The sequence below is a fragment of the Bufo bufo genome, chromosome 2 (assembly GCF_905171765.1).
Source record: "Bufo bufo chromosome 2, aBufBuf1.1, whole genome shotgun sequence".
NCBI classification, from domain to species: Eukaryota; Metazoa; Chordata; class Amphibia; order Anura; family Bufonidae; genus Bufo; species Bufo bufo.
This window is the reverse complement of record NC_053390.1, coordinates 250,451,176-250,477,445: the sequence shown is the minus strand read 5'-3', so window position 1 is coordinate 250,477,445 and position 26,270 is coordinate 250,451,176. Positions and strand designations below refer to the sequence as shown.

At 42.9% G+C, this 26,270-nt stretch overlaps 1 protein-coding gene across 3 annotated transcripts in view; it reads right to left on the bottom strand.

Moving 5' to 3' along the window:
- Positions 1–5,026: 5,026 nt before the first annotated feature.
- The window catches only part of HIC2 (HIC ZBTB transcriptional repressor 2), a 40,901-nt gene continuing 19,657 nt past the window's right edge, over positions 5,027–26,270 (bottom strand). For 2 of the 3 annotated variants that reach the window (XM_040420236.1, XM_040420237.1), the window contains exon 2: positions 5,027–8,900. In XM_040420236.1, coding sequence (XP_040276170.1) covers positions 7,244–8,900 — 1,657 coding nt within the window. In that variant the 3' untranslated portion in view covers positions 5,027–7,243. Of the gene's footprint in view, positions 8,901–16,605; positions 16,700–26,270 lie in introns of all 3 variants that reach the window. The other variant, XM_040420235.1, reaches the window with a different exon arrangement.

Below are 26,270 nucleotides of genomic sequence, written 5' to 3'. Positions count from 1 at the left end.
GTGTCCTGCCATTGACAGCTAGCTACAGCCTTAGTTTGCAGTGGTGCCATGAATGAGAAGCCTGGACTGTCACGTAATGGAACAGTGTTGTCTTTAGCGACAAATCCAGGTTCTGTCTACAATCTGACTGCGGTTGGGTTCAAGGTTGGGGCTTATGGCGAGTGCTTCAAACAGTGCCCCAATTGCTGGTGTGAACATCTCGGGAGCCATTACATACCACAGTCAATCACCCCTAGTAGCAATACGAGGAACATTAACAGCTCCGCAATATGTGTAGGACATCCTGCACCCACAGGTGAAAAAAAAAAAAAAAACTGGTTGTTATTTTAAGGGTCTTACAAAGTATTTTTAAAAACAGAATGCCTAGCAAAATGTACCAAAAAAATACCAACCCACATTGAGACTGCAGTTGCTGGGCTATTTTGGCGCATGTTGTGTTATTATTGAAGTCTACTGAAGCCCATTAATCTTTCAGTTTTCCCAAAGTAAAGGATTTAAAAAAAGAAATTAAATACCAGATTCAAGCCTAAAGCAATTCGTTTTCAATCAAGCTTTTAATGAAAAGATCATAAAATAACAGTTTTTCATCACTGTACATTAAGACTGAAAGTTTCTCGAATGTTCAGATCACCAGAATCTTCTGTATTATCGTCGTTTTATCTATATGACACTATAATGCGAGCTCCCTCGAAGAGTGCTCTGACCTGAATAGGAAGTCCATGAGGAAAAAGTACCAGCCCAAGGAGGCAAAAGGTGGGACTGAGGGAGAAAGGCTGAAGCAATGATGACACCCCCTCATTCCAGTTTTATATTGTTGTGAAGCTCCTGGATATGGATAGGGCCAGATATAGCAATTTACAGGCATGCTTATACAGATATGTAGACTGATACATTAAACAGCAGTGTATGCAATATTAAGGGGAGAGGAGGGGAGAAAATAAACACCAGGGGGTTCTAGAACTTTGGTGGTGAACAAGCCCATGTCCCAAGCCCTGCGGGAAAAAATAAATAAGTGTGTGGATGCTACTTACAAACAATTAGATCTTTAATCACACTTGCTAATATTTGATTTTAATCTGAAGTGACTCATCTATAAACAAGGTGAGCCCTTACACAATGAAAGGGTGCCTCCCTGGCAAGATTCCTGAAAGTCAGACAGGTAGAACCAGCTTCTCTCTCTAGGAATCACATAAACGTGAGACAAACTAGTGCCCAGACAGTGTTTAATGTCAAACGCATTAACATTTAAAGGACAAAATTTCAAGTAATAGATTTACCTCGAACAGGAGAGCAACAAAAAAAAGAAGAAAAGTCTCTAGTGCTTGTGTTCCATGGTACATAAGATTAACACACACACACATACCTTTCTGCAGATCAAAATAAAGTTTGGTTTGATTAAGTGAAGGGTATCACTCTGTCTCCTATTCACATTTCTTATACCTAGACTACATAAAAAGACAAACAACCACTACCTCTCTAAATACTGAAGAAAGAAAAGCCAAACATCTGTCATCCTCTGGAATCCTTCACCCATATATACAGCTTTGGATAATTACTTCATGTTACATCATTTGGTACCCTGTTTAGTGGTCCCTTTCCAACTGTAACAAGTCAAACACAACATTGGGGAAAAGATGACTCCATTATAGATTGTCACTACATTCGTAAAGTACAACAGTTTTGACTTATTTGTTGAATTTAGAACCAGGAAGAGTAGAAAAGTATCCGGCATCAACACAAATCTGAGGAAACACCATCTGGGCATAGCTTGTGTCTATCCACTGGGACAATCATTGACTTATAGGCAGTTCCACATAGATTATAAACGTAAAAAAATAAAAATAAAATTGGATCATTTCATATGCTTACATCTATATATTTGGCATGGTCTTCAAGTGTGTGGCATGTGTAAAGCAGGGCGGACGGCAACATAACATGTTACAGACACCAAAAGTACAATACTCCCTTACTATGCAGTACATATATCTATAAGCTGGTCATTCATGCTAAAGCAGTAGCCAACATATCTGTATGTAAGCAGCCTTCTATCAGATTACTATAGTCGATTGTGGGGTGGGAGGGTGTTCTATGTTGTCTTGTTTGACCAATAGCTTTGCACATGGGGAAGGATAGGGGCCCTCTTGGTCTCATCCCACCTTTTGCACTTGGAGGACTGAAGAAATTACTACATTCTGTCAAGACAGGAAACACAAAATGGGGAAGAGGAAGGAACATTTTGCAGGAAAAAAAAAATATATATATATATACATATATATCAAATGAAGCCGGTGACATTATAACAATAAAAAAAATAAAGCATAACAGAAGATATCCAGTACGAAACAAAAGAGCTACAGAAAGTCCTGCTTGGTAATTTATGGCTATTTGTTGAGTCTCTGAGGATATTTAGGCTTATTGTCTTTTATTTTATTTTTCACTGGTTTTCTTTTACGGAAATCCTTTAGTCTTTAAGCTGTTGGTCTGCCATAGACACCAAAAGAGGTTTGCAGTTCCATGGCAGTAAAAGGATCTTAGCCCTGCAGAGCAGCCTCTCCGTAGCCCTTTCTGAGGAGCCACTAGAGAGAGGGTTGAGGAACTCGCCTGCCTCAATGCTGCTGCCCACAGGGGTTTGAGAGAAAGAGATACATTCAGAACTGCACATACATAGTGAAACAATACGAACACTGCAAAAGTCTGCACCATCTTTGATTATTTACTGAAGACCAGACAAAATTAATGGCCTATTATCCATAAGTAAAAAAAAATAAAAAATAAAAATCACATTTTAAAAAATACTCAAAAAGAATTCATATTTTACTAGTTTTAATCTGGTTAACCTGGGATTTTAAGAGAAAAGTAATATTCAAATTCAAGGGTAAAATCTGTGTGTTGGCAAAAGGTTAATAACGCTTTATCAGGTGCACTGTGGATGGAAAATTATATCAAGGCAATTTTCAGTTTGTCTGTATGCAATGTGTTTTTTGGAGGGACCTTTCAAATCAACCATCCACTGAAACTTATCAGTTAGTGCCACTGATCGCGAGGTTACCCAACACAGCAAAAGGTGAAATCAAGCACCAGCACAGCAAAAGTTAAATTACCCACTTCTGATTGCTTAGTTACCGAATCAGACTATCATGTAATACTTTATAGTTCAAGAATTCCAGACAGGAAAGAATTGAGGTCACAGTCAACCCATGGAAAATGTGGAATTAATTTTGGCTGGTCTGTAGTTGAGGTCTGAAACTGTAAAGACGTATGTAAACAATGAGTTAAATATAAATAGTCCATTTGCTTTTTTTTTTTTTTTTTTTTTCTGAGCCCAGTTGGTTTCTTCAAAATGTGCTTTGGTTTAAAAAATAGTTTACGGATTTGGGTACAAGCTATTTTTTCTTTTTTTTATTGTTTTATTATACATCCTTGTTTATGGTTTACACTTTTTAAAAATCGTTTCCTGTTACTCCGAAAAGCAAAAAAAAAAAAGATAATTCAGGAGCTAGACAAGCAGTTTCCCACTGCCTGCCCATTTTATATTGTGAAACTGCTGTATTTCTTTTATTCCATGTACAGCACACTTCCATATGCAGAATATAACTCCCAGTTCCTCCCACCCCCTCCACCCAGGTCCCAAAACTCTTAAAATTTGCTTTCATATGAAACTAGTGTTTTGCTTTTATCATAAAATACAGAAAAAATGTTTGATACAATACTATGTCATAGAAATGTGGCTGAAAAGTTTGTTGCCTGGAGGTAGCCAGTCCCTGAAGTTTGAGAATTATTATTAATGTTGTCACAGTTTGGAAATGTACTTTCCTTTTAAACAAATTCTCTAGAACACAAACTTACACAGCTAGCTAAATGAAAAAAAAAAAAAAAAAAAAAAAAGTTTGTACAACGCTCAACTATACACAGACTTTGTGTCGATATTAAGTGCTGAGAAAAAAAAAATATTATACATTAAAAAAAAAAGCTTGTCAAAAGCCAAGTATTCTAAGAGTCATGATTTCCATAACACATGGGTGAAGGTGTAGCTTGAATTGTCATTTACTTTAAAGGGTTGCAATTAACACATTGGTTTATGGTCTCCAATATGGCCGTGGAAGTAATGGAAGGGGCACACAATTTTCGTATGTGCTAAAAAGGAGAAAACATCCAATTGCAAGAATCATATCACATGACGTATTCCATTGCTAAATGCAGAACTATTAAGGTTAAGTGATCTTTTTCTTGTTTTTGGTGGAATTATTTGGAAGATCTAGATATGGTTTGCACATTAATGCCCCTACAGGTTAACTAATAAAATAATAATATTTGATAACCTAGGGTATCTTCCCGCACAAAACTAAGTTTGTCCCCCACAAGGTTGGAAATGTGTGTGTGTTACTTGTTTTTTAAAAGATGATCTGTGGTCAGTCATGTGTTTCCTTACTCTGCAGAAGAATATTTGTAAAATCCGATCTAGGACTAGTTCAGTTTTGTTCAGCGAGTCAGACTATCAATGGGGTTCACATATTTTGTGTTCATTACTTATTGCTTCCTAACCGGTATCAGAGCCACTGTCACATGCAGTTAACACTGTCTATATGGCAATGTGTTCTTTCTGCAGATGTACTGTTTTGTGCAAAATAGTTCAGGACTGCTTGGGCTGAACATCAGATGGGTCTACTACACTACCATGTTCACATGGCAAGAGCTAGGCGACTAGAAAGGCTTAGAGAACTGAATGTTACTTAGAATAAGGACAAAAAAAACTTCGAAAACGATAATACAAGGTCCAATACCTTCAGCTTGGGTACAGAGATAATTATGAATACTGTAAACCATATTTCAGCTAAATGTGTGAAAGCTAGCCGGTTTTGTCCACTGTTAAAGCCAGCCAGCTACCCCAAGCTCATATATAATCTTTAGCGTGAGAAAAATCTGGGAAAACAATGCATTTGACATGTGGAAAGCACAATACTTTGTCTTTTTAGCATTTTTTTTTTCCTTTATGTAGTTTGTCACTCCCCCCCCTTTTACCAAATAACTGAGATTTAGCTAACCCACAGGACGGAATTTCGAATATTATCAGGAGGAAAATAGGGCTGGCACATTTCATTAGTCTAATATTTTTGGTCTTCGATAATGTAAACTTTTTAGACTCTGCCAGTGCCATGGGGGAGGGGTGAGTGTAGGGTCAATTGATATTTTGGGGAAGTTCCATACAATTATGTGCTTATGGCAAATTTCACTTCCACCAACATTAAGATCACTTAACACTTTGGTCAATTAAAGATTAAGGGGTTGTCTACTAGAGACGGAAAAATGTCTCATCGTGAAGGAGACCGGTACCTACCTGTGGTACATCCTGCACCAGAGCCTGCTGCAGTGCATGCTTTAATAATGTACCATAAGTCGTATGGAGCCATCAGAATAAAGTGACTTTTCCTTATGACGTTGACAGAGTATTTGTGCATGACCCTGTTTCAGGACATCTCTCTCTTGCACAGCTGTCTCTAAATAGTATCTACCCATTTACAGTACATATTCCAAAAAATACTAGCAAACATTTTACTGATCCTGTGGCTCTTCCCAATCAGATCACTAGAGAAGATGTCCTGCAATGGTTAACTACACTCATAAGTCATAGCACTAGGAATAACTCTAAACGCCCGCTAGTGTGGCAAGAAGCAGTTTTAAAGGGGCCAGGTAAGGGTTTTGGTTTGATTCACATTGGATCTCTTTGGGTTATTTTTTTTGGATCAGAAGTTATCTTAATACGGTGAATGTTGTGGCAAATTCCTGACAGTCTAATGTTTTAATGCTTCCCATTTAATTTAAATGTTCTAACTTTATACATTTACTTACATGGAAAAAAAAAACAAAACTATGCAAAAGCTTCTTAGTAAAAGCATCTCACTTATCAGAGTTCAAGAGGTAGCAAAAGTGACCAGTCCATAGCATCCTTCATCTTACATGTCTCTATATATACAGCCAAACTAGGCTGACACACGCACACACACGCATACAAGCAGGAGTACCTAACCAATGACAAGTCACCATGAACAGCAATAGGGTAAGAGCACTCCTCCAGTGCTGACCTGTCTGTAAGAGGAGACTTTCTTACCCCATTTTTTTTTGGGAGGCAGCATGTGTGGTGAAGATATACATAACTTACAGCCAGCCAACATTTTGAGTCATGTAAGCAGGACATTATGCACTGTAACAAAGCACTGGGAGTCCTGTGACGGACAGAATGAGTTACGATGCTTCGGTTTCTGAGCTTACCAATACACAGAGAAGCTCAAATCATGTAAAAAGTGAGTAGTGAAAATAACAATACTAACCCACCACCCCAAATAATATCCCTAAACTTCCAGTTCAAAAATTCACAGATTCAAATAAGTCTCCCAAAGCCCACCACTGAGACAAGTACCTATGTATGGACAGGAATGGGGTGGGGAATAATAGAGGACCTCCCTCCCACTGGCGTACATAGGTGCAACTGTTGGGCAAAATGTTAGTTTCCAGTCTGTGGTGAAAAGGTCATTCAGAAAGAAGAAAGATACTAAGGAACATGCAAAGAATTCACAGCCAAAAAGATACCAAGTGCCCCAGAAAGTGCCAGCCTGCCTTTATCAATCTCTATATTGGTGTTTGAGAGGAGCAACTTGGCATGAACCTATCCAGATGCCCACAGTGGTAACCAGGAGAGGGAGTTGTGAGGTTTCCTTGGTTTTCATTCATGAATACAACTAAGAAGCCAGCGCCTCTTAAGGCTGGACAGATGTAAAGCAGAGCCATGTTGTAGAAAGGTGTGGACAATTCACGGTACTAAGAACATGCCTTCTGCAAATACCTCCTACCCAAACACGCCTTCAAACCCAGATGTAAGCTTGACTGTGTTACCAGGTTGTCACCTTGCAAAACAGAGAATTGTAATTTTGCTAGCTTTATGCAAGCAATTTACAGCCTTTGATTTGTTTTGTTAGATGTGGGTTATTGAAGTCTTTGTGTAGGTCCTGAGGATGCAAGGGAGAGAAGTGGAGGCAACATATAACTTGCTTCCACTGTACCATAACTTGAAATGTTGTCATCACTTTTTACATCTTAAAGCTCAAATGAGGCATAACACCCCCTTTCTATGATGATACAACGTAACTGGAAAATTGGTACCCTTAAAGCAGCAAGTCATCAGGAAGGTAAATTGGTTCGTCTGTGTGCAGAAGACAAGCACATTCTTAGGGTATCAAGTGTCTTTGGTTTATGATGGGGAGGTATGCATACGCAGGTGACTGATCAGATTGCGCTGCTGGGTAAACTTTCCCCCGCAGAGCTGACATTCATAGGGCTTTTCCCCTGAGTGGACACGCATATGCTCGGTCAGTCGATATTGCCTGGTAAAGCGCATTCCACACTCTTCACAAGCAAAAGGTTTGAGGCCCAAGTGGCTCCTCATATGGCGGGTCATGGTTCCTCTTTGTGTGAACATCTTGCCACAGATGTTGCAGGGGAAGGGACGGGTCAGCCAGTGCGTTTTCTCATGCTGTCGGAGGGTGGCTGGATCCTTGTAGCTCCTCTCACACATTGTGCATTTAAATGGCCGTGACTCATTTGGAAATGTTGTGTTGGGAGTGGACAGGTCCTCTGCTTCCTCTTTACAGTAGGAATCCTCTTCTTTGATATATAGCTCCTCTTCAGTATGCATTTCCACATGAGCATTTAGTTGCTCTGAATTCGGAAACCCCTTTCCACAGGGGATGCACACATACAAGTTGTCGCCAAATGGCACAGTCTCAAATCCATCTTGTCGGTAAACATAATTGGCACTGGGATGGTCATTTTCATTCTCACTATGCCCACTTTCCTCACTGATGTCTTTACCATTTTCCATCTCATCCTTACATTTGAAACTCTGCTCAGAAGCATAGCCTCCACCTGAATGTCTCTCCTTTGACATAGGCCCAACAATAACTCCATTGGGCATAGTCTCTCTTGATTCTGGAGAATTTTCTCTTTCTTTCCTGTCCCACTCCATTTTACGTGTTGGGTGGCAAAGGTTATTCTTTGGCCCAGAATCTGAGTGGTTCTCTTCCAATTCCATTGGTTCGCTGTCTCTTTTTTGGGGTGTGGATTCTTCATAAGAGGCACAGTTGGCTATGGATGCTGAGGCAGATTGTGGTGAGCCTACATGACTGTCTGGTTGTACATTCTCATCTTGTGCAGGTAAGGACGGGCTTTTTTTAGAAAGGTCAAGGCCTATCTCATGGTCACTCCCATTAGTGCTATTATTGAGGCTGCTGTTGCTCCCTGTACCTAGGCTTAAAGGGTGGCTATTTTCCTGTATGGGGTTGCTAACAAACACCTCATCTTCTTGGACTGTTGTTTTGGATAGTTCATTTGAGTTAGAACCCTTATTAATGTCCAAGGACTGAGAAAATCGCATGTGAGCAAGTGGGGGGGCAGAAAGCCTGTGATTTCTTCCTACGCGGCCTATGCTAGGCACTCCAAGCTTTCCTACAAATGGCTTCCCAGAACGCTTAAGTTTCTTCCTGCAAAGAGTTGCCAAGTCATGGAGTTGGAGGTAGCTTGCTGCAGTGAGGAGAGCACTAAAATTCTGCTCTCCTGGCTGGTCGGATGTCAAGAGTTTACCGGTGTAAATAAAGTCCAAAATCTGTCGGAAAACAGCTGGGTTTACCATATCTGTATCCAGATTGATCAAGTTGTCATGAAGGACAAGTGATTTAAAGTACATGCTGCTGGCAGCAAGAATGTTCTTGTGAGCTCGGAACAAAGCATTTTCCACTACAATGATGACGTCACATAAGAAACCTTTGGCTCTTTGCTGGTTCAGCTGAAGCAGCAGTTGTTTGGCATGGTTTGGCAGATCCATTTCCCCTTCTTCATTCAATGCTCTCTGCCTGTTCAAAATAAATGGAAAAACAAAATGAGTGTTATAAAACAAACATACCTGCATTAATAATCTCAAACCTTCATATATTTAATATATATAATTTTGATAACCACTAAATTAGGGTGTAAAGGAAATGAAAATAAGAGAAGCAAGACTTATTGTGCTTATTGTACCATGTGAAAAGAAAGCAGGATCCAAGAACTCCCCCAAATACCATATTTTTCGCCCTATAAGCCTCACCCTCCCCCCCCCTTTCCTTTTTAAAGTGGTTGGAAAATGTCAGTGCGCCTTATGGGGGGGGGGGGGGGGGATACTAATGAGCGCTTGCATTATGGAAGCTCTCATTAGTACAGAAGGACCGGGAAGCGGTGAATGCAGCACTCTGTACTCACCGCTTCCTGGTCTTCCTTGGCCGCTCACTGTGCGGTGTCTTGCGCACAGCATGAGAAAGTCGGCACTCGTGCAACGTCAGGTCACAGCATGGCACGGCAGGAAGAGTGCTCGGTCTCAGGAGTGGTGTCGTCTGCTTCACATGGGGGGGGGGGGGGGGGGGGACGGACTTATTAACATGGGATCTGATGTCCGATTCAGGGGCTGAAACATTGGGTATCTTATAGAAATTAGGCATCTAAAGGTTTGATTGGGTGTCTCTTCTGAGGTCTGAATGGAGTTCTTAACAATGGGGATCTGATCTGAGGTCTAAATAGAGCCCTTAAGATTGGGGGGTCTAATCTGAGGTCTGAATGGGAATCTGATTAACATTGGGGTTCTGAGCTTTGATGAAAAAGGTCTCATTTGGCTAAAAATATAGTATGTAGTTTGGGCACTGAATGTAATATACCAGAGTATTTGTGATTTTTATATTTTACAATATGTACACTTTAAATTTGTACTTCTCGTTCTTCAGCAAATCCTCACTAGCAGATATTACAGGAGAAATTATGGATGAATACAGTCATTGTCTGGCTATCGTTGGACTGGGAGGCAAGACAAAGAAGCTTTCTGATGGCAACAGAGAATTAGGCCACATTCAGACGGCCACAATGTGTGCGCATTTTAGTGTCCGTATTACAGCCGCAAATTCTGGGTCAAATTATCCAAACTAACAGCATCATAGGAATCTATAGCGCTGCAAGTTCGGATTAAGAGACTTGTGGTAGAACAGGTATTTTTGGCTGTAAGATGGACTCTAAAATGTGTGCATATAGAACACCATATAAATATCAGGTAACTTTTAGATCAATGGCTCATTACTATTATATTGACTCTGACTCAACCAGATGCAACAAGCCATCCGGAATCTCAGCTGCGCCATGAGCTGGTAATGCAGAACGCAGTGGAGCCTACTACCAAGAGTGGCTTTTTCAAAACCAAAATATATGCAATGTGCAAAACTAAGAAAGAAAAAAAAAATAACTTCTTTGTATTGCAAAATGAAAAGGCAGAACACACAAGTCAGGAATGCACCAACAGTGCTCATGGTGCTGCAAAAACGACAGAGTCAAGCAAAGTTCAGCTGACAAGCTTCGCAGTCAATTTAAACCATATGCAAAGGTTTGCCTGCGGGGCCCAGCCAGTGAAAAACAAAAAATGAGGAGGAGAAAGGGGTAGTGAGAATGGAGAAGAAACAGGACCCACAACGCTACAATATACATCATACTCCAACAGAGGAATAGATGATAAAGAACTAGAGAAACAAATGAAAATGGCAGAAAATTGTTTTTCGACTGTTCATCTGAGGTTAGGCACAAAAATAGTTGGGGGATCAGAAAACTGTGCTGCTCGCTAGAAAAAAAAAAAAAAAAAAACACACTATAAAGGCCTCTTGCACACGAACGTTTTTTTTCCCCCGTTTACTGTCCATTTTTTGCGTTCCGTATACGGAACCATTCATTTCAATGGATCCACACAAAAAAAAAACAACACAATGGAAGGTACTCCTCCTGTATGCCTTCCGTTTCTATATTTCCGTAAAAAGAACATGTCCTATTATTGTCCGCACAACGGACAAGGATAGTTCTGTTCTATCAGGGGCCAGCTGTTCAGTTCCACAAAAAACTAAATGCACACAGACGTCATCCATATTTTTTGCGGATCCGTTTTTTGTGGACTGCAAAATACTGAAAAAGCCATACGGTCGTGTGCAAGAAGCCTAAGGCCTCATACACACAGCAGTGTCTGTATTGTGGTCTGCAAGCCATGGGTCTGCATGGAATCTGCAAAATTTGTAGATTGGACACTGATGCAAAATGCAGTTGTGTGCATGAGGCCCAAGTCAGAGGTTTACAAATGTTAACAAAAACCATCACCGAGACGCAATTAATGTAATATATTGAAACTGCAATATGGCCAATACAAGGACTTCATTAGGTTGGCGGTTAAAAGAAAAGCCACCAGCTGCCCTTCCAGCTTTAGAAAGCATCTTGCTTAAGAAAAAAAAAAAAAAAAAGAACAAAGAATTAGACTTGGGCTACTTTCACATCTGCAGATGTCCTCTCCGACAGGCTCTTCTGGCATAGAATGCAAAGGATTGGCCGCACAAAAACAGTTGCGTGCAGCAGTTTTTTGCCCAGCCAATTCCCACCATATTTGCCAGGTAGCGTCCGGATCCCCGTTGCCTATATTAGGGTCCGGCAGACGGCAGATTCAGGCAATGCCAGATCTGCAGAATTCCAGCAAACTGTTCTATGTCGGAACAGCCTGCCGGAAAGAACAGCCACAGAGACGTGAAACTAGCCTGGTGGTCATCGTCCCAAACAAATAGGTACCCATAGCAATGCCCATACTGGAATACAGTGTGTAGTACTAGATTGCAGCCTTGCAAAATGAGAACTGGAATCCCTTTGGTTGCTATGATAACTCCACCTTACAACACTAATTTTGCTATATTGGACAATCATTATCACTCCTGTACATTAAACTGTTAGCACTTCTGGACATTGCTCCAACACACCCTCTCTCATTCAGAAACCAATCACAAGCAAATTCACATCTGAGTTGGAGGCTCTGCACTGGGAACCTTCCCAGAGTTCGCCAAAAATAACTGAGAGAAAAGTATTGCACGCAGGACTTTTTTTCTCCACTAAAAACGGTCTTCCGGGAGAACGAATCGCGTTCTAGTCAGTTGGGCTCCATTGCCGTCAGATATGTGCCGCATCCGGCACTTCCGTTATTTTTTTTGTTTTTTCTGCTCCTATAACAGAGTAGAAGAATGGAAATAGTAGCGCTGATGTGAAAGTGCCCTAACTCTTACGTGAGTGCCATAGTAACAACATTTTTAAGCCGAATTGTGTACTTTTCAGCTAATAAAGCCCAATGAGCGGGCTCTGCCATATGCTCAATTGTTACAATATTCCCATTCAAGCTGCCTCCCATTTACTTTGTGTGAGGTGGAGGACTAGAGCTTCTCCCTCCTTTTCAGATTTAACAGGAGGACAGCATACATTTAAAAATATGACTACTTATCTCTAAAGAAAGGAAGGAATGGAAAGAAAAGTGAAAAGAAAGTATTCTGGCACCTGATGCAACATGACACCAAGTAAGAGGGGGGGGGGGGGGGGGGGGAGCCCAGACCACTACCCTTTCTTTTCCTCCCCCTCAATAAGGCAGCTGGCACAGGCGGGCACTGCATTGCAAGGAGACTGGACAAAAGAGACCACACAGATTCTGGAAAATGTGTGTGCGCGTAAAAGTACAGGCTGCCAAGCTCAGCAGGAGATTGAGGACTGATCCTATAGCAAAACAGGAGGAGGGGGGGGCAGCTTTGAGGTACTGTACCACAGTCATTAAAGACGTCTCAAGCATGAAGTTAGAAATACAAAAATAATTGATGACAATCATTATGGAGAACATCTATGGAGTCTTTTACACAGTCATACAGTCGGATCAATGCGACAATATTGTATGTACAGACCCTTCGTAGTGCAGTGACGAGTCATATACTAGGCATATACTGCCCAGAAACAATGTTCTCACAAACTTGAGGAGTAAAATCGGAGGTACATGAAGGCTCACAGACCTCTAAGGTACAAGTTTCAGAGAGACATGAAAGGGTACGTTGAGATGATGCAATTTTTACCACAATAGTACATGTGGATGGGATTTCCGCATGCGCACGCAATTTCAGTCAGTTTGGTCTGTGATTGCTTTTTTTTCTGCGCGAGTGCAAAGCGTTTTAATACGTTTTGCACGCGCGTGATAAAAAAACTGAATGTGGTACCCAGACCCGAACCAGGACTTCTTCACTGATGCTCGAGTTTGGGTCCTGCGTTCTGTAGATTATATAAATTTCCATTATAACATGGTTATAATAAAAAATAATAGCATTCTTTAATACAGAATGCTAAGTAAAATGTCCATTGAGGGTTAAAAAAAACTCACCTCATCCACTTGATCGCGCAGTCGTTATCGTCTTTTCTTTCAGGACCTGCAAAAGGACCTTTGATGACGTAATCACGCTCACCACGTGGTGAGCGTGGTGATGTCAGCGCAGGGCCTGCTGAATGAAGATAGAAGGATCTTATATCTTCATTCAGCAGGACCTGCAAAAAGAAAAACGACGATAACGGCTGCATGATCAAGTGGATGAGGTGAGTAATTAAAAAAAAATTTTTTTTAACCCTCAATGGACATTTTCCTTAAAGAATGCTATTTTCCATTACAACCAGGTTATAATGGAAAATAATAATGTGAAATGGACCTCCACATAGTCTTAGCAACCATCCGTGAAAAATCGCATAGCATCCGCACTTGCTTGCGGATACAATGCGATTTTCACGCAGCCCTATTCACTTCTATGGGGCCTGCGTTGTGTGAAAAACATCGCTCATGTACACAGCCCCACTGAAATGAATGGGTCCGGATTCAGTGCGGGTGCAATGCGTTCACGTCACGCATTGCACCCGCGCGGAATTCTCGCTTGTGTGAAAGGGGCCTTAGTCCAGTTCATCCTATTCTCCCGCAATGTTGACAGAGGATGGCAAAACCCTTCTTTCTTGAGTTTATGGGAAAAAATTACTGTGGAATTGAGATCATGCTACAGGACTGTAAAAATCAGTGGCATGCTGTAGAAATGCTACGGATTTCACCTTTTGCAACAGAAATGGAAATTCTACAGCAAATTACGCATGTCATGCATTTGGGTTTTGCAGGACACCCATTTATGACATGAATTCTTAACCACTTTATTGCCTGCCGATTTTCAGTTTTTTACTCTTTGCCATAACTTTATTTTTCCCTTTAAATGCATACCTACTACAGAAGCAGTTCAAACTACGAGAGCAAGGTTAATACAAGACAGAACAAATTGTAACCCAGATCCTTGCTGGACCTTTGCCTGCCCACCACCTATTTTAAGTAGAAGGATACATTCTACAGACAGAAACATGGCCAGTTTCACTCATTGTACTCAAGTTGCTAATTGAGGAGGTGGAACCCAATGCTCTAAACACCTTTGTGGGAATTGCACCCAGTCACTGGTTTAGATATGTGGATGACAAACAAACAAAAAAAAAAAAAAAAAAACAAACACACACACACACACACACACACACACACACACACACACACACACCAATGCAGTGGATCATTACGCTGGGTTCAGACACGAGCATACCGAAGGAGCGCTCTGTAGGGATCGACCGATATAGATTTTTTAGGGCCGATACCGATAATTTGTGAACTTTCAGGCCGATAGCCGATAATTTATACCGATATTCAGTGAAATTTCATTTCTGAAAAAAAAAAATATTCCTACACAAATCTGCTCAAAATGAATATTTTTATTGTTAATGTGTATTTTTTATTTTTTTTGTAAATCCTGTCTTTTTTATTTATACTTAATATTTTGGTGTTTTTTTTTTAAACTAACTTTTAGCCCCCTTAGGGACTAGAACCCTTGTCCTATTCACCCTGATAGAGCTCTATCAGGGTGAATAGGATCTCACACTGTCCCTGCTGCTCTGTGCTTTGTGCACACAGCAGCATGGAGCTTATCATGGCAGCCAGGGCTTCAATAGCGTCCTGGCTGCCATGGTAACTGATCGGAGCCCCAGGATTACACTGCTGGGGCTCCGATCAGAGGAGGAGGGGGGGAGAGGGGACCATTGCGCCACCAATGATTAATACTGGGGGCCTTGGGGGGGGGGGGGGCACACTGCGCCACCAATGAACATAAATCTCTCATTTATTCATATACAGGAGGTGGGAGCTGGCTGCAGAATCACATAGCCGGCTCCCGACCTCTATGAGCGGTAGCTGCGATCCGCGGCACCTGAGGGGTTAACTACCGCGGATCGCAGCTACCGCTCATAGAGGTCGAGAGCCGGCTATGTGATTCTGCAGCCAGCTCCCGCCTCCTGTTCAATTAGAATGAATGAGTAAGTTAACATCATTGGTGGCGCAGTGGCCAAAGCCCCTCCCCTCCTCTTCCCATCTGTCTCTTCATTGGCGGCAGCAGCATCACAGGGGGGAGGGAGACACTGCTTCCTTCTCCCCTGTGCTGCTGAGGGAACACGGAGAGCGCTGAGAGCAGCGCGATCTGTGTTCCCCATACGTTATCGGAATATCGGCAAAATAGATGCCGATACCAATAACTGTCAAAATCCTGAATATTGGCCGATTATATCGGTAAAACCGATAATCGGTCGATCCCTAGCGCTCTGTATGCGCGATTGTATCACGCGTTTACAGACGCGGCTCCGGCAACAAGCAACGCCCATAGTCGCGCGTTCCCGGAAGCCTATGTACGGGAACGCGCGACACTACACCCCAAAGAAGCTCCTGAACTTCTTGGGGCGTCGGGCGTTTTACAGCGCGATCGTACGCGCTGTAAAACGCCCAGGTGAGAACCATGCCGATAGGGAAGCATTGGTTTCTCCTTGTTGAGCGTTTTACAGCGCGTAGGAGCGCACTGTAAAACGCTCAGGTCTGAACCTGCTGTAACAGGTTCACATGGGAAGATGTGCCGAAAAACACACTGGCTTTCATTGACTGCTTGGTAACAGTCAGAAAGGAAGGAAGGCTGGAAACTGGAGTCTACAGGAAACCCTATCATATGGACAAGTACCTGCTGTTTGACTCCCACCATCCTCTGGATCACAAAGGGGGGGTCATCAGAACTGTACACCACTGGGCTGAAAAGACCTCAAGTAGGCTAAGACAAGGGAATTCGAACAACTCAAAAGGAGCCCTTTGAACTTGTGGGTATCCAGACTGGGTTTTTGTTAAAACTGAGAAAAGAAAAAAAAGAACACGAAGATTGCCAGTGAAGGTGTGGAGAAGGGCAGACGGAAGAACTTTATTCTTCTGTACATAGCTGGGGCATCTGCAGAATTTTTTATAAACATCACATCCCTCTCTGCTTTAAACCTGACAACACACTGAGACAGCAACTATTTCACCCAAAAAACTTTATGCCAAAAACACAAAAAGAGCAATATTGTGTATGCAATCCAGTGCGGTGTGGCAAGATTTGTACATTGGGAAACAAAACAGCACTTACACCAGCGTATGGCCCAGCACAGAAGAGCCAACACCTGCGGTCAGGACTCTGCCATGTACTAGGGCTGGGCGATTAATCAGTAAAGAAATACAGCCTGAATTATCAACATAATTTTGCCCATTTCAATTATTCTGGTTACAGCCGGTGCTGCTGTACTCCGACTCTCTCCTCTCCTGCTCTTTAGATCTTCCAGTCATACTCCTCCACTCACTTCAACTGTGGCCGGCTCCTCCTATTGCTCCAACTGCAGACACCTCCCTCCACTGCGGCCATCTCCTCCCACTGCTCCAACTGTTGACAGAGAACTATGAGGGCAAAAAAGAAAAACAAAATAAATGCTTATTAATCGTAATGGAGGTAAAATGTTCAATTAATCCTGATTTTGATCATAATCGCCCAGCTCTACTGTGTACCTACATCTTAAGGACAAAGGGCATTCGTTTGATGATGCCAGCAAGGTTCGCATCTCAGACACAGGAGGACTGGTTCCAAAAAGATGTAAACAAATTTATATTAAGCTGGAGAAAACAAGCTTGAACAGAGGTGAAGAGATGCAACATCTATTGTCTGCCACTTACAATGCGGCTCTAACACCTCGCCCAAGGCAGTTTAATGACAACTAATAGCTTCTGTCATGCAAATGCAATACACAGCTTACTGCCATGACTGAAGCATGAGTTACTAGTATTCTTGTACAAGCCATTCTAATTGAGAAAGCCAGTCAGATGACTAGCGAAAGGTCTTCAAGAAAAATGACAAGTCCAGTTGCTCTTAATTATTACTTTACCCATAACTTTATTTTTTTTTAAAGTTAAGTCTATAGAGTTTACAGGCGGGGTGATCTGTAGTTTATATTGATACCATTTTGGACTGTGTATCACTTTTTATTTATTCATTTTTTTGGAGAGTTGAAGTGATGAAAAAACGTTGAATCGGTTATTTTGTCCCTCCCCCTATACAGTTAGGCTACTTTCACACCAGCATTTTCCCTTTCCGCTATTGAGATCCGTCATAGGGTCTCAATACCGGAGCAAAACGCTTCAGTTCTGTCCCCAATCATTGTCAATGGGGACAAAACTGAACTGAAGGGAACAGAGTGCACCAGAATGCAAAGTGCGTCCTGGGATGCAGAGCATGACGGATCCATCATGTCTCATAATGTAAGTCAATGGAGACGGATCAATTTCCTCTGACACAAAAGAAAACAGATCTGTCCCTCATTGACTTACAATGGTTTTAGAGACTGATCCGTTGTCATTGCTATGTTAAAGATAATACAACCAGATCCGTTCATAGTGAGTTAAATGACTATTCGATCACTTGTCCCATAGACTGCAATGAATTAACACTGTAGTCTATGGGAGTTGCACTATGTTCCTATGGAGTGAAAAAAAATATATATAAATTTTTTAAATAAAAACAGTTCACCTGATCTCTGCCTTGACCAATTGACCATGGCATCTGAGGGGTTAAATGTCTGCAATCACAGACATTGCCTTTAAAATAGCAGAAACCAGGCAGCTATGGCGTGCGGAGGTGGCTATGGAGTGATGCAGCCTGAATCCAGCGGTGGGGCCCAGATAAGTATGAACCCCACTGCGGGTCCAGCCAATCTGAAGAGGTCTGTTAAAAAAGTTGTGTGTGTTTAACCTCTTTAAGGTGAGACCCATTATATTTTATTATGGAGCCTTATGATTACTTCTGCTGTTTTGCATTTTCCCTTTGGTGTGGCAATACTTTTCGCATGACTACATTTTTCTACTGTGACATCATATGTTGCTTGCAGGTGACATCACCGTGTATAATTCCAGTGTTGTAACATCACGGTATTATTCTAATATGACATCAATGTGTGCACTTTCCCTATATTGTGACATCACTGTGTACATTATACCTGTGCTAGGACATCAATGTGTGCCTCAGCCCTGTGCACTAGGGAGACCGACCAAAGGCATTTCTGAAAGTGGTGTTACGGGGTCCCATGGTTACCGCTTACGCCCTTGAGTATATAGGATATAACATACTGTATAATGAGTGTACACGTGTGAAATGAACCTAGCCAAGTGGCCAAACAGTAATCATTTTCAAGAAGATTAATTTCATTTTATGTGCGGAACGCTACATTTCCATACAATCATCCACAAGCCAAGATACGCATGTATGGGATTTTTGTAAAAGGCATTAATTGTTTTGCTCGTTTATGCTAACCAATGATAGTTAGGCCACTTGTAAACATTTGGATCAGGGCATAATCGCTTTGTGCAAACAGGGCATTAGAGTCTGCCGAAAGTCGACTACGTGCCAAAACCTCTAAGCGTGAGCTGGCAGGAATAGTTCAGGTGCATGTATCACTGGAAAAGGAGGGTGTGCAGGAGATCTGACACATGAGCTTAAACATTTGTTGCTAGAAGGAGACTGTATTTTGTTCTTGAAATGCAGGATAATACCTGCCCGCTAGAGGAGGAGCTGAGGACACAAGAGTATGCGTGCCATGCCTGACAAAATGCTGAACGGCAGAAGTAATTAGAAATAATAAGACAACACAAAGCAGGACAGAAACCTCAACACACCCCTTTCACCTACTCCGCCATTTAGACAGCGTTAAGTATCGCAGTTCAGTGCTATACCATCACTGAATAGCCTCCTTTTTCTGCCTCAGTTTACCCTACGTTCACGGATGCGTTGTGAAATCCGGCAAAAGAACAGCCTGATGGCGTTCAACATCTCAATGCCGCAAATTGCCGTACCCCCGTTGAAAGCGGATGGATCCCCATCAGAACCCAATGTAGTTCTGGCAGTTCAGTTGTCGAGCAAAAAGGGTTTGAAAGTCATAAGGCACACAACTTACCCCCTTAAAAGCAGGCGCGTTTTGGGCCTCAAGGTCCAGGCCATTTTTAACCATTTTCTACTTGTGCTGGTTAAATAGGAACTTAATTTTTAAGGGGTCTCTGTCAGCAGATTTGTACCTATGACACTGGCTTACCAGTTACATGTGCACTTGGCCTCATGTTCATACTGTATGTGATGTTCAAATATATGCAAACATACATCTAGGAGCAATGGGGGCGTTGCCGTTATACCTAGAGGCTCTGCTCTCTCTGCAACTGCCGCACCCTCTGCACTTTGACAGGGCCAGTGTGACCTTTACAGTGCCTGGTCCTGTCAATCAAAGTTAAGAGGGCGTGGCAGTTGCAGAGAGCAGCCCCAGTTAGGTGTAACAGCAACGCCCCCGTTGCTCCTAGAAGCTCATTTGTATATAATAGAATATAATTTTTCTCAGCAATGAAGACACATATGAACATGGGACCAACACAGATGCCTTCAGCTGCCAAGTGCACATGTAACAGGTCAGCCAGATTCATAGGTACAAATCTGATCTGAACCACTGATGAAAGGGTCATTCTTCTAAACCCCGAAACGCGTTGGGTACTATCCCCCCAGTATTGGAACAAAGACAAACATACATTGATTACCTGAGGAGGAGTGTAATTTATTATTCAAAAATATCAAGTCGCGCAAACAACATTTGCTGCACGGAGGAAACCCTCACTCATTGCGGGGTCACGTGTATAACCACCGTTGGCGCAAGATTTCCTGACAAGTAACAGCCTTTGAGACCGGAACTCCCAACTACAGAGAAGGCTCACCGTGTCGAGGGCAAGAAAATCCACTGAAGTCCTCCCGGTAAGGCTACTTTCACACTTGCGTTCGGGGTTCCGCTTGTGAGTTCCGTTTGAAGGCTCTCACAAGCGGCCCTGATCCGTACAGCCAGAATGCATTCTGAGTGGATGCGGATCCGCTCAGAATGCATCAGTTTGGCACCATTTGGCCTCCGTTCCGCTCAGCAGGCGGACACCCGAACCCAGCTTGCAGCGTTTTCGTGTCCGCCTGGCCGTGCAGAGCCAAACGGATCCGTCCAGACTTACAATGCAAGTCAATGGGGACGGATCCGTTCGACGTTGGTGCAATTGGCCGCACTGGCCACCAATGAATTAAATACAGGGGAGGGAGGGGGCAGTCATGTACACAGTTCTTTTAGTATATTCTAAACTTGAAGCGTCCCCATCACCATGGGAACGCCTCTGTGTTAGAATAGACTGTCGGATCTGAGTTTTCACGAAGTGAAAAATCAGATCTGAAAAAAAACAGTTATGCAGACGGATCCGTTCTGAACGGATGCAAGCGTTTTCATTATAGGAGCGGATCCGTCTGTACAGACACCAGACGGATCCGCTCCGGACGCAAGTGTGAAAGTAGCCTAAGACTGTCAGTTTGTTAAAGTAAGCAATCGCATTATCTGGATAATACAGCGGGACGCCGCTGTCTCAGACAAGCGAGCGGGACGCCGCTCTGTATATTGTCAGCGCTCGAGACTGGAGATTACCTGGCATACTGATTTGGATCTTAGAAGACATTTGGTTGTTATCCATCATATCTGATACAATTTTTACATTGCGGACATTCTATACCACTGTAGGTCTGGATGACCAATATCCCATCCAGCCATTGGGATCTAGTGATGGATTGTTGATGAATTTTTAGTAACACTGACATAATATTCCACATATTATTGCTGCTAAATTAATTGTATTATTAACCATCTGGATTTCACCTACTCTTTTATATACTACCAATAATCTCATTACTATAGAGTGCCCCACTACAACCTATTTATTTATAGGTACAAATCTGATGACAGATGCCCTTTAAGCTATTATACTTCCTTTATACATATATTTTTTAGTTTTTTTAGTTCTGGTTTATTGTAAAATAAATGAAATTTTGTCTATCAATACATGTCTTTGAAGTAGGGGTGGGAGATATGGCCTAAAATCTATATTGCGATATAATTTTAAGCATGTGCGATATGCGATATATATTGCGATATATTGTTTTCTATATTTGGGGGGGCGTGTTTAAACTTTTTTTTACTTTTTATTTAATAACTATTAGTCTCCTTAAGGGCTAGAACGTAGAACCCTTGTCATATTCACCCTAACAGAGCTCTATTAGGGTGAATAGGACTTTACACTCTCCCTGCTGCCCTGTGCACACAACCGCAGGGAGCTGATCCCCCTCCCCTAAATGGTGCCATCCCCAGATCCCCCCCCTCCCCTAAACGGTGCCATCCCCAGATCCCCCCCCTCCCCTAAACGGTGCCACCCACAGACCCCCCCCCCCCCCTCCCCTAAACGGTGCCATCCACAGACACCGCCCCTCCCCCCCACAGGAATACATTTAAAAACTAATCAGTAACTTTAACTTTATTCATTGGTGATCTCTTTACTGTATACCTTACTAGGTCTTAGCTCCGGTAACAGCAGGCAGTGCGGGGGGCGGCGCTCACTCACTGACGTCACGCGCCTGCACCGCCTAGTGGGAGGAGCAGGCGCGTGACGTCAGTGAGTGAGCACCGCCCGCCCGCACTGCCTGCTGTTACCGGAGCTAAGACCTAGTAAGGTATACAGTAAAGAGATCACCAATTAATAAAGTTAAAGTTACTGATTAGTTTTTAAATGTTCTACTGTCAGCGGCGTGGCCCTGTATATTCTAACCCCCAGGCAAGCGTCCCTGTCACCATGGGAACGCCTGGGGGTTAGAATATACCATCGGATTTGAGTTTTCACGCGCTCACTGAGATCGTGAAAACTCAATGATTTACTGTCAGTCCCTCCCCTCCTCCTCTTTTGTCATTGGTGGTCAGCGGCAGCCGCGCACAGTGGGGAGGGACTCTCTCCTTCTCCACTGTGCCGGCTCAGGATCATATCGCGGTCCGGCGATATAGGCGATATGCTTAAAGTCCATATCGTGGCACAAATTTATATCGCATATCGCCTATATCGCCCACCCCTACTTTGAAGTGTATTTTTCATTTTCTTTTTTTCCTATAAAGAAGCAACTGAAAATGGCCCGAAATCCTTCTTTCGCGTTCTACTGTGTGTTCAATGGGTGCCATGTACAAAGTTCAGGGGTCTGCCATGATTATATAGCCGAACAGCTTCAGACCATTTGCACAATAGTCAGTATTCAGTCCGTATTTGTAAGCCAAAACCAGGAGCAGATCCAAAATACTGATGAATACTGCCCCTTGGGTAATCCAATATTAGTTTGAGGGTAATCTGCCCCCCCCCCCCCCCCGTCTCAGAGATACAGCTCCTGATATTCTGTGTGCCAACAGGCAAATATACATGGTTTTCCAAGGAGGTGCCAACCATAGCTTGTCTCCAGACGTCTTGGTTTTGAAGCTGTCCAGATCCCCTCCAAACTAACTCAGAACTGCTCAGGTGGCCAGAGGAAATACGATAAAGTGCACACGGTTCAAGTAGGAAAGAGTCCTCTTAAATTTAAAGTAAAAGGCATTCAGGCTTCTTTACAAGGAGGGGGATGTAGATCCCAAATCCCTCTTTTTGATATTCCCAAATCTGCAGAAAGGCATTTCCATTTAACACATGCTCATATTTTGCTCCTCTATTCAATTTTAAACTATAGGAGCAGAATGGATAGACACTGGCAATAAAAGAGTTAACCTTCATTCCAGACACACCCTGGCAGGGACCGATCATAGAAAGGAGGGGAGGAGGGTAGTCTTGCCCTGGGGCACAAGGTGCGTCTCTATTCTAGCAATATGGGCTCAGAATACAGGCGAGAGAGAAGGAAGGGTATGTGAGGAAAGGCAACGACAAACTTACAGTAAAAGGAGGCCGTAAAACAAGGCCATGACTTAAGCGAGTGGCACATTTGCCGACATGGTCATAAAAAAAACTAAAGAGTGGCACACCTGAGACTTCTCTGCAAATGTGCAGCATGGGTTGGCAGGCAGAGAAACCTGGCATATATACGAAGTTTCTACTCTATATAAATTTAGTCCATAAAGTTGCAAAAAAAAAAAAGGTGAAGTACACTAATTAGACAAAACAAGAGGAGGGATAAAACGGACGACAAGCGCGCCACATTTAGCCTGTAGTGCAAGAGCAGGTCAGCTTTCCTCTGTCCAGATATACCGGGCATGACGACTAAAGTCCATCTCAACACAATGTGCTGTTGTGTGCTTTTAGAAGCGTATCATGGCAGGCTGTCACAGGATATGTAAATCTACATACATCTAGGCTTGTTTTTACACCCCTGATTTATACCTAGAATGACTTATGGCCTCTTTGGGCTCAAAGGGTTAATACAGCTGACATGTTAGGCACTGGAGTAACTACTAGTTTTGGGTTTCAGTGTTATTTGCAGGTAGATCTATGCCACAGAAGGCAAGCACAAAAGGTGTCCAGGTGGGTATCTGGAGTATCGTTTCGCATTCCCCTCCCCACCACCAGTCACCACCTCTCACCCTCCAACTTGCCCAGCAGGCGGCTCAAGCTGTGTGGAATGCAGACCAGCCCCAGGCACCAGCTTAGGACCTTCCCAGTAAAGTGTTTGCCAACTCTGTATGCCTTTTAAAACAGAGGCACTGTGAATACCAAGAACTGGTGGGGGGAGGGGAAGCTTCAGGGGCAGAGCAGATGAAAGCATGCCAAAATTAGAGAAAATTATATATATCTCCTTTAGTTATTTTAATTTATTACATTGCATGAGCTCACCCATCAACACTACTGAGACAGTACGCCAAACATATACATTATCGAAAATGGGCTTGGAAAGTTTGGAAACGCACAGAGGGTCCCACAGACACATGGCTGCATTATAGGAAGCAGTGCTGCGAGGGGTGAATAGCGGCGTAATTTGACAGCCAGTGGAGCACCCAATTTATGGATGGCGGCATACAGTACGGTCCTAGTGTCACTTTATCCCCGCGGAAATTGACCTGCGGTGCAGATTTTAAGTCAGCAGCACGTCAATATGTGCTGCAGATTTCACCCTTTGCAACACAGACTGAATTCCAGGTCAAAGCCATAGCAAACTGACCAATCCTCATGTAAATTTGATTTTGCTGCAGATTCTGCCACTGAATTGCAGCAAAATCATAGGCAGAAGAATGCCTATTCTTGTCCGCAAAAAACGGACAAGAATAGGACGTTATATTTTTTTGCGGGGCCACGGAACGGAACTAATGCGGACAGCACACGGAGTGCTGTCCACATCTTTTGCGGCCCTATTGAAGTGGGGTCCGCACCTGAGCCGCCAAAACTGCGGCTTGGATGCGGACCAGAACGGTCGTGTGCATGAGGCCTAATGGGTTGCGAAGTGAGAAGATGGTAGAAGTGCCCATATCTGAGATGGGATGAACTACTGATGCCAAGAAACAAGATCGCTGGAGCAGACCAAGTCACATCTAGGTGCTTATGGGGTAAATACTTTTTTTTGGGGGGTGGGGAGTGATCAAATGCTGTAGGCCATGTCGCATTGGCCATCTTTAATTTTCTACAATTTTTTTTTTTTTTTAAAAGACAGATGGAGCTTTGACTTTGTATGCTTGGGCACAAACCCCAGAACTTTGATTCCTCTAGTCAAGCTGTGAAGAGCACTTTTCTTGAAATACAAGTCGGTAAATGTGTGGTTTGGAACAGGTACAGCCACGATTAGTGTTACGAATCACTAGAATACAGCCGGGGAACCAGTTTCACGCCCGTCATCTTTAATTGGCTCTAGTATGCGGTGGATTCATCGCTACAATCTTTTAATAGCTTTTGTTTGCACAATCCTCACCCACAGAAGAAAGGTGAAAAAAAAAAAAAAAAAGAAAAAAGGGACCTCCTCCTGCCCCCCCACCCATAGAAATACCAGGTATGCATTTAGGACGGTGCAGTCAGAATCATGCCCAGTGACTGCGGTTAGGGAGTGTTCCTAGAAAGGACAGGTACACAATGGGCGAGAGGAACATCTAATACATAGATAAATATAGTACTGTGCATACAAATGGCTTCTACAAGTCACAGGAACGCTGGATTTATTTAACCTGCCACAGGAACACGTAGCGTTAACAGAATACTATACATGTCCAATCTTGAATGTTTGCAATATGGAGTTTCCCTTGTATTCATACAACTACAGGCATAGTGAGACTGATAAAGTATATTGTGCCGGTTAGGAATTGGATTGTATAAACCAGGTGGCCTACAAACCTGGAGTCCTAGCACCACGGCACAGAGGTCTAGGAGACCTGCCCACCAGGGACTGGGGAAACATTTTTGCTTTTTTTTTTTTTGCCACGTTAGTGATAGCAAAGTGTATGTGCAATACAGAACATATCTGCCACTTTCCTCGGAGAATTGTCCTTCTCACTTCATTAAGGAAACCAATGGCCACAGACATCTAGGCCAAGTGTCCTAGACAGTCATTTTCGGGCTCTTGGCGTTATGGGACTGGGGATCAAGCAGGTCTATTTTAGGTTTCCTTTTTTTAATAGTTCTGAAATTGTTACAGGATTACCTCAGGTTCTTTCAGTCACCTTGTTAATGGGACCTAGAAGTGTAATCTGTGGATTTACACGCCCCTAATAGGACCCGTCACCTCTTCTAAAATGTCAGTTTGGCAACTAATTACATGGGGGATGCCAAAACTGTTCTGGAGCATCTATTATCATCAATGTTACCATTCCTTTATCATTACTGTTTGAATTAGGTCTATTGCACACGACCGTAGGTGGCCCGTGCTGCGGACCGCATATGCGGATCCGCAATACACGGGCGCCGTTCTGTGGGCATTCTGCATCACGGATGCAGACCCATTCACTTCAATGGGTCCAAAAATCTGGAGATGCGGAATGGTGCGGAACGGAACCCTATTGAAGCACTACGGAGTGCTTCCGTGGGGTTTCGTCCCGTACTACCGTTCCGCAAAAAGATAGAACATGTCCTATCTTTTTGCGGAACAGGCGGATCGCGGACGCAATAAAGTGAATGGGTCCACGATCCGCTGCCCGGTGTTTGTGCA